Genomic DNA, 8,750 nt, shown 5'->3' with positions numbered 1-8,750 from the left:
GAAGTTGCTCTCAGTACAGCCAATGAAGCAGCGAAGCCTGTAGCGGCGCCCGGATGACTCGTGGGCGCCTGGGTTCTGTAGTTCTCTCAGGGAGATAGCCCTCACCGCCCCGCCCCCATCCGCCTACACTCAGCCAGGACGCATGCTCACAGTCTCGGCTTGGGCGGAGGCGGTGCGCAAGGAGGAAGGCGGGATGACTTTAGAAAACAAAAACCACTCGTAGCTTGGGAAGCTTCCGCGGAGGGTCTGCTCCTCCCAGAGGGCGGTGCAGACGCTCGGGCGAGCCTCGCTGAGGGTTGTGGGGCGGGTAGCTCGGATCCTGATGAAGACACAAGGAGTCGGGTGGGCGGGGGACTCCAGATCCCAGCATGCCCCGCGGCGGGCCCTACCGGCCGCGACTCCGGGCTTGGCCCCGGCCCTAGCTCGTCGGCGGTGTACTGGGGTGCGTGGAGACTGTAGTCACGGTGGCGCCCGCGGGGACGGAGGAGGGAATGAGTGAAGAGGATCAGGGCTCCGACACTACTACAGGCTGCGGGCTGCCCAGGTGAGCTGCCGCGCTTGGATTCCTGCAGGACGAAAAGTGTGAGGTGGTGCGGAGGGGCAGCGGCGCGGCCCCAGCATGCACCTGGCCTGAGGGTTGTTCCCAGCAAGCACTGGGGTAGTGGGCAGAGGTTCCCGGCATGCACTGGGGCTGTGGCCACCGCCTCCAGCTCTAGTTTGGGGTTGGCTTGATTCCCAGACTGCACTGGAGCCCTGGGCTTTATGCCCCGACGTTCAGTGTATTTGGTGGGTACTGGGTTCCCGAATTGCATTGTGCCAGGGGGAAGTGCACGTCCAACCAGCACTACGGCACAGGATCCCTCGCCTTAACTGAGAACAGTACATTCTCCACTTGCCTTGGGACCTTGCTTCCCTCCTGCACCTTTTAACCCAGTCAATGGATGCTATACTGCCTGGGGATTCATGGACCCTATAATGTGGCTAGGTCTAATGTGACAGTGATTGGCCAGGTGGGTGCCGAAAGGGGAAGTGTGATGTTGGTCTGTGCCCCTCCCCAGCATAGAGCAAATGCTGGCCGCCAACCCGGGCAAGACCCCGATCAGCCTTCTTCAGGAGTATGGGACCAGAATAGGAAAGACGCCCGTGTACGACCTTCTCAAAGCTGAGGGCCAAGCCCATCAACCTAATTTCACCTTCCGGGTCACCGTTGGCGACACCAGCTGCACTGGTGAGGAAGGCCTGGGCAGCCTGGCTGGGGTGTGCATTTATTCACAGGGCCCGTGGCATAATATCATGGAATCACCTCACAGTCCTCTCCTTTAAGGCCAGGGAGGGATGGAGAGATTTCAGGGGTAAAGCCATCATTTGGATTGGAACAGGGCTGTGAGGTGGACAGACCTGAGAGACTTACTGGCTACTTTATCACCCCAGAAGAAGAGTAAATGAGACACTGACTTCGTGGGTACTAGGGGGAGCAAGCACACTCTGCTAGCCTTCACGCTTCACACTGAACACGGAGAGCTTAGTATGAGGAATGTCAATGGCTGGCTCATGTTAACATGGGTAGTCAGTGGCAGAGCAGAGCTCTGACTTCAGAACAGACCCTTTGTTGTCTCTCTTTCCTGTTTACTGAAGGAAGAGAAAAGAGGAGATGAAGACAGAGTGAAACATCCCTCCCCAGCACACCAGTGTTGGAGCTCAGAAGTCCTGCCTGCAGGGCCCAGTTATGGGAGCTGACTGAAAGAGAAGGGTGTTAAAGGCCCATTTCTGTTGCTGTGATAAGGTTCCTAACCACAAGCTGTTTAGAGGAGAGTTGATTGGCTTGCAGTTCAGGTTATATTATTCATTACTGAGGGAAGCTAAGGTAGAAACTCACATCATCAGTCAGACCAAAGAAAGAAAGTAAAGTCATCCTTGCTACCTCTGACCAAGGAACTCACTTCACAGCCATAGAAGCACAGCAGGAGCAATGGCAGATAACTCCATGCTGGTTGGCAGGCTTATTTATACTGTGCTAGATTGCTTACACAGTTCGGGACCACCTGCCTAGGGATGGTAGCACCATAGTGGGCTGGGCATATCTGCATCAATTAACAATCAACCAGTCCTCCCCAGAAGTGTCCACAGCCCAGGCTGATCTAGACAGTTCCTCAATTAAGGCTCTTTTCAGATGATCCTAGGTTATGCCAAGCTGACAGTTAAAGCTAACTAGGACAAAGGCTATTCCAACAATTAGAGTCCTTCCAGTTCTGACAGGGGAGGTTGGTCAGAGGGCTGTTCACTCCCTCTGGCTGTGTGAGAGAGACTGTGGGGGCTGGTTTCTCTGCTGTCCTGCTGGTGACCTCCAGTATTGCCCACACCCCTTTTCTTAGGTCAGGGCCCCAGCAAGAAGGCAGCCAAGCACAAGGCAGCTGAGGTGGCCCTCAAACACCTCAAAGGGGGGAGCATGCTGGAACCAGCCCTGGAGGACAGCAGGTGAGGGAGGAACAGCCAAGGCACACTAGAAGCCCTGCTGAGAACCTAGGCCTCTGCACTACCTACTTCTCTCCCTAAGTGGTCTGGTGACTCATGGCCACCCTCTTGTGGCCCCTTCCTGAGAATTTCCTCTAAAGCTGAACAGGGTGTTCTAGGGTGCCTCAGGGTGATAGCCAGCCCCTTTGATGGGTGGTGGCTGCCCTGGGGCATGAGATAGGGGATAGGGGGTGGAGGCTAAGACTGATAAGTTGGTCCCGGCATGCCCCTTCTTTCTAGCAAGATGGGTTTCCCTCTTCCACATTCAGGTTGCAGCTTGTTGGGTAGAAAGAGACTGTCTTTTCTGAGCCCCTCACCCCAGTCTCAGTGCTTCTGAGCCAGTGTGGGTCAGCAGAGGATCCTAGGAGGAAGAGCTGTTGCTGAGGCTCTCTGAATCTACATCAGGGGGAAGGAGTTCTCGGGGATGGAAAGGTCAGAAGGACCTCACCCCCTTATTCCCTTCTACATGGGTGTGAATCCAAGGCCCTCTTCCCCTCGGGAAGTTCTTTTTCTCTCCTAGACTCTTCACTGCCTGAGGACACTCCTATCGCTGCTGTAGAAGCTGCTGCCCCTGTTCCATCTGCTGTACTAACCAGGTATCTTGAGTCCCCTGACATCTTGGAGGAAGGAGGGAACCTCGGCTTCTAGTCTCCTTAGCCCTTGGACCCAGGCAGGTCAGGATGAGCAAGCCTGAGAGTAAACACAGGATGGCGGAATTGAAAAATTTGCACCAGCTGGTTGGTAAGCTTGAGATAGGTAATTTATGATGTTTAAATAACTATATGATATATGTTAGATTTGTTTAAACATCGTACAGGCTCCATGTTTGAGACCCAAAAGGTACTTCCAGGACTGGCTCCTTTACCTCAGTCACAGGGATATTGCTGAAGTATTTCCACATCTGAATGCACCTGGGAAGTAGCAGGGCCTTCCTTGGTGGGGAGGGAGGAACAAGGCTAGATGTTTGGACAGATAGCTGCCTGCCTGGTGAGGAATCGGGAGGCGGTAATGGCTGGCACTCGATCCTTGACCAGGACAGAAGAAACCATTTTCTTCAGCATTGGCCTGGGCTGTTTTTCCTTTAGGAGCCCTCCCATGGAGATGCAGCCCCCTGTCTCTCCTCAGCAGTCTGAGTGCAACCCTGTTGGTGCTCTGCAGGTGTGCCTCATCTTCATTGTCGTGTGCGGTCTTCTGTGAACTAGGGCTGTGAGGCAGGGATGTGTGTACTTGTGGGTGGGGTGGTCATTCTTCTCATTCAAAGACTGAGGCTCTTGGTAGAAGACCCTGTGGCTAAGGAGCCTTTCCTCACTAAGCCTTGGACTCTCTCTGTTTTTCTTTCAAGGAGCTGGTGGTGCAAAAAGGCTGGCGTTTGCCAGAGTACATGGTGACCCAGGAGTCTGGGCCTGCTCACCGAAAAGAGTTCACCATGACCTGCCGGGTGGAGCGTTTCATTGAGATTGGTAACTGGGAAAAAGGGGGTTCACTTGCCTTCTCTCTGCCACGCTGTAATCCAAGCACAAGGTGGCTCTTTGCCTGGCTGTGCTCTGCCCAGCTTCCTTTGCTTTGCAGCTCCTTGCTCAGCGTTTGTCTCCCTGTCTCTTTCTTGTCCCTGCCCATCTTTCCCCTTTTTCTGGCTCATCAACTCCTCAGTTAAAAAGAACAGGCCTTGAGCTCCTCTTTGCAGTGGTATCCCATTAGGGGATCTTCTATCCAAGTTAACTTAGAGGGAAAGCATTGGTCTGTTAGGAGTCCCCAAATTGAATAATTCCTTCCCCATCTCAGGCAGTGGCACTTCCAAAAAGTTGGCAAAGCGTAATGCAGCAGCTAAGATGCTGCTTCGAGTGCACACAGTACCTCTGGACGCCCGGGATGGCAACGAGGCAGAGCCTGATGACGATCACTTTTCCATTGTAAGTGGCTCTTGTGGGTTACCATATGGTTCACGCTGGAGGACATGGTGAGGAATTGGGTTGGGTCTGGGAATTGGAAGTGAGTCTGGACCTGCTTTTCTACCAAACCCAAGGCTCCTTGAACCTGTGAACCCAGCAGTCCCCTTAACTTAATTAGCTACTAGTGAAAGCTTAATTAGGGCAAAGCCCTGGCAGGCAACTTTTCTTGGGATGAGGAAGGCCACCAAGAGTCAGAGCATGCCCAGTCCTTGGGTCCCACAGCCCCTTGGCTGCTTTCTCACCCTTCTCCTTAGGGTGTGAGCTCCCGCCTGGATGGACTAAGGAACCGTGGGCCTGGCTGCACCTGGGATTCCTTGCGGAATTCTGTGGGAGAGAAGATCCTGTCCCTTCGCAGTTGCTCCGTGGGCTCTCTAGGGGCTCTGGGCTCTGCCTGCTGCAGTGTCCTCAGTGAGCTCTCTGCAGAGCAGGCTTTCCATATCAGCTATCTGGATATCGGTATGGCCGGCTAGGGACTGGGGACTGGATCAAAGCAAGTATAAAGGAGTTGGGATATGGGTAATATACACTGCTTGGCACCCCCTCCCCACCAGTGCCTCCCTCCTCTTTCTTGACTTCCAGAGGAACTGAGCCTGAGTGGGCTCTGCCAGTGCCTAGTGGAACTGTCCACCCAGCCAGCCACTGTGTGTTACGGTTCTGCCACTACCAGGGAGGCAGCCCGAGGAGATGCTGCTCGCCGCGCCCTACAGTACCTCAGGATCATGGCGGGTAGCAAGTAGCACACCACTGCAGTGATGGATGTGTTCCCTTTACTTCTTGTTCCTTCTGCCCCGGGTCCATGCAGCCACCTAGCTCTGGTGCCATCTCTACCTCTGACACAGCCTGCCTGCCTTGAGACTGAGGAAGGCACAGGCAAGCAAGGAACCATGAACCACAGGGCCCCAGCCAGCACAGGATTTGCTCTCAATGGATGGAAAGGAAATTGGAATTCTATTGGATGGAGTCCAGAATAAATGCTGCTCTCTGGCTTCCTAAACCCTGCTTTCTCTGGCCTTGGGTCATGAGGGTATCAAAGAAATACACATGGTGTGTTTGTTCTCCTTGTGAACCCCCTGTTCTTTTTGCTACAGGTAGGAGGCAAGGTGCAGTAGCCTTGGGGAGCATTTTGGAAGAATGGCTGGAGACTGATGGAATGGAGATGAAGGGGCTTTAACTATGGCCCTTGGGCTCCCACCCATTCCCTGAAAGCCTTGTCCAAACACAGGGATTCAGAAGCCAGACCATTTTATTTGGGGACAGACATGGAACATTGGGAAGTAATTTTACATGCAGACATATCACAGCAGATGATGTTACTTCTTCCCAAAGCGCTGAGGAGTGGCTAGGCTCCAGAACTCTCTAGCCTGGGGACTTAGCTGCTCCTTGCTCCAGGCCCCCCAAGCATTTCTGCCAAACCTTAGGAGAGATTGATTCATCTTTAGTCTGCACTCCCTCTGTCTCACCTTCCCTTACATCTTCCTCTGCCCTCCACCCTTCCCAGCCTCTGCCTTTTGGAACTCACCTCTGGGGTTGAAACAGGAAGGCTGAGCTCCTTCTAGGTTTCTCCATGGCCTGGAGCAGAACACGAAAGAGGGATCTAGGAGTCTGGATCCTGTCTGGAGTGTGGGCATACTGTGGTGGGTGGAATCCCTTATCTTCTTCCTGTGATGAGAGTAGCCAGGAAAGGAACATGGCAATGTACACTGAAGACATGGAGGGAAAGAATGGCTTTTAGGGGAAACTTGCATGGGCTGAGAAGTCATTTCCCTCCCTTAGAAGCCAGACTTCTTGAAGACCTTAACAGCCTGGGAAACATCAAACCCTGTATTATGAATTTCAGCTGAGGGGGAGATGGAGGTGGGTGGGCGGGGCAGCAGGATGTTCACTCACTGCAAAGACTTGGTCTTCACCCCAGCTCCCTGCCTCTTCAGTGTGGCCCCGGTTCAGCAGCAACAGCAGCAATAGCAACACAGCAGCCCACTTGGAATCCATGCTGCCATCTGCCTCCTCAGTGGCTCACAGCTTCTTATACCTGATGTCCCCTACCCCCGCCTCAGCAGCAGCCTGGGGGGAAATCTAGACAGGCAATGGAAATGCACGGCTCTATTAAGAGCCATCTGGGACCCCCTCCTATACCCCCTGGGGACTTTCTGCTCTCAGTTTCCTACCCCCAGCCTAAAGCCTGGAGTTATAGACTTTATTAGATGCATAAATCTTGTCTCCAGAGCACAGGAAGCATCATTAATTGCAGACAGTTTGTCAGAGCTAGGCCCTGGAGGAACCTTACAAGAACCTCCAATTCTTCAAGTAGGTTGGAGAAGCTTCAGTTGATCACCTCTTCTTCCTGACTGGAGAAACTCCTGTCAGGATTAGGCATTATGTCCTGGATGGGAAGGAACTAGAGTTCAGAGCAGGCTAGGATGTCCCAGCGTGGTCCCTACTGTCTGGAATGGGTAGTCAGGATCACAGCCCATTTCAATCCCCATTGCTTCTAGTGAGGTTAAATGTGGGTTCACTACTCAAGATTTACCTGTGGATATTTAAGTGAGAGAGGAGACCCTTATTGGAACACTTAGTAGAGGTGGCTTGTAAATTTTGTGGACATCTTGGCAAGAGAAATGGGGAATGGGTCTTCTCAGCTGAAACTCTGCTGCCACCTTGTGGCCACTACTCTTCACTGCCACATCCAGCCATTTCCTTTTCCAGGCATTTTGTCTAGGACTTCAGGACAGAGTTCTTTTGGGACTGGGATTATTACATCGTTCGAGTTCCCTCTAGTCAGCATGGCCTCTGCCTGGTTCCGGTTCTAATATACTATTGGTGCTGGTGACTAGGGGAAGACAATCACTCCAGGTCAGGAAAGGGCCCTTCAAAGGAGCTAGTCCTAACCTCACTTGCAATTGCAGGTGCCAGTGCACTGTCTCTAGCCTGAACTGAAGGACTACGTCGGGGCTCTACCTGATGAGCAAAGCAAGCCACTCAAACTCTTCTTCACGTGCATGTGGGAACAGTGAAATCACTTGCTAGGAGAAGTATTTGGGATGCATTTTGTAAGAAAGCACAGACCTGGTGTTATGAAATGTCAACCGTAATTCCCTTTGCCTTCCTCCCACTCCAGTCCTGGGGAACTTACCATCTCCAGAGACAGTGCTGAGTGGGCTTTAGCTTCTTGGTGCCTCTACCACAGGTCTTAGCTTGTTCAGTGGAGTCTCAACATCTCTCAGTCCAAATGTAAAAGCCCCTCACATACCATGTATCCACATCTTTGCTCAGCAGGGAAGTACTTTATTGGAACCAACTTTTTTTTTTAGGTTTGTGGATAGGTGGCATTTTAAAATTTCTTTCTTGGGGATCAAATCCAAATAAAGAGCCTTGTGTAAGCTAGGCAGGCATTCTACTTGCAGAGGGAGACCTTCTTTCTAGATCAGGTTTCTATCCGATGTTCTAGAATACAATATATCCAGGCTTGGGTGAACCTTTCTGTAAGCTTTGTCTCATGATTTTCCCATAGAACTTGTCACACATTATAGTTACAACAGTTCACTGCTGCTTTTGTTGTAGGTCTTCTTGGTTTCTCTCCCTCTCCACTGTGGGTTGTGTGTTTGAGTGTGAGTGAAACGGGTGTCACTATTTAATTTAGCCTTGGCTGGCCTAGAATTTACTATGTAGACCAGGATACTTCTGCCTTCCAAGTGACACATTAAAGGTGTGTGTCACAGTGCCCAGCTTGTCTGGTTTTCTAAGACTGGGATTCTATATGTAGCCCAGTATACTGGCCTCTGTTTTCAGCTTCCCAAGTGCTGAGATCACAGACGTGCACCACCACACCAGGCAGGAATTCAGTTTTTCAACTTTGCTCTCTGAATTCACTCTGAGACTTCAGAGGCAGACTAGTCTGAGTGGAGGCCAGCCTCCTCTAGAGAGCTAGTTCTAGAACAGCCAAGGCTATACACAGAGAAACCCTGTCTCAAAACAAAACAAAATAAAGAAGCAATTGCTGGGGGCCCCTGAGCACAATCTCCAGCACCCAGATAACAAAAAAATCTAACCCATTATCAAGAGGCTGTAGTGAACAGCAAATGGACTGAGTACCAGCAGCCTCTCTGTTCACTGCACTGCTGCCAGATACCAAAGTCTGGGCTGAAGCTACATTCACAAAGATGCTGGTTCCCTTCTAACTTGCAGAGCAGGCACCTCTACACAAATTAATCATTCTGATCTGTTACATTGCCTTGTGTTAGGATTCTCATCTTACAGACTTTTATTTATCACTTTCCAGACTTTATTTTAAAT

General features: G+C 51.7%; 2 protein-coding genes across 6 annotated transcripts; one reads left to right on the top strand and one right to left on the bottom strand.

The window, feature by feature from the left end:
- Positions 1-226: 226 nt before the first annotated feature.
- TARBP2 (TARBP2 subunit of RISC loading complex) lies at positions 227-5,432 on the top strand (the record flags this gene model as incomplete). 5 transcript variants are annotated; one of them, XM_080939191.1, is made up of 9 exons in its annotated part: positions 247-544; positions 1,059-1,228; positions 2,373-2,475; positions 3,015-3,107; positions 3,597-3,669; positions 3,854-3,971; positions 4,294-4,421; positions 4,715-4,916; positions 5,040-5,432. In XM_080939191.1, the coding sequence occupies exons 1-9, from the start codon at positions 492-494 to the stop codon at positions 5,195-5,197; spliced, it is 1,098 nt and encodes a 365-aa protein (XP_080795317.1). In that variant the 5' UTR covers positions 247-491. The 5 variants fall into 5 exon arrangements, with proteins under 5 accessions (XP_080795321.1, XP_080795317.1, XP_080795320.1 ...); XM_080939194.1 differs by lacking the exon at positions 247-544 and having other exon boundaries at positions 1,210-1,228; positions 3,032-3,107; XM_080939195.1 differs by lacking the exons at positions 4,715-4,916; positions 5,040-5,432 and having other exon boundaries at positions 227-544; positions 4,298-4,425.
- Positions 5,433-5,720: 288 nt separating this feature from the next.
- NPFF (neuropeptide FF-amide peptide precursor) lies at positions 5,721-8,683 on the bottom strand. The gene is made up of 3 exons (XM_080939204.1): positions 6,348-8,683; positions 5,980-6,119; positions 5,721-5,873 (listed from the first exon to the last, which is right to left on the bottom strand). Exons 1-3 carry the CDS (start codon positions 6,447-6,449, stop codon positions 5,771-5,773), a joined length of 345 nt encoding a protein of 114 aa, XP_080795330.1. The 5' UTR covers positions 6,450-8,683; the 3' UTR covers positions 5,721-5,770.
- Positions 8,684-8,750: the final 67 nt, after the last annotated feature.

The sequence above is a fragment of the Micromys minutus genome (assembly GCF_963924665.1).
Source record: "Micromys minutus genome assembly, chromosome: 27".
In the NCBI taxonomy this organism is placed as follows: domain Eukaryota; kingdom Metazoa; phylum Chordata; class Mammalia; order Rodentia; family Muridae; genus Micromys; species Micromys minutus.
The sequence above is the reverse complement of the archived record's forward strand: the minus strand, read 5'-3'. Positions and strand labels throughout refer to the sequence as shown.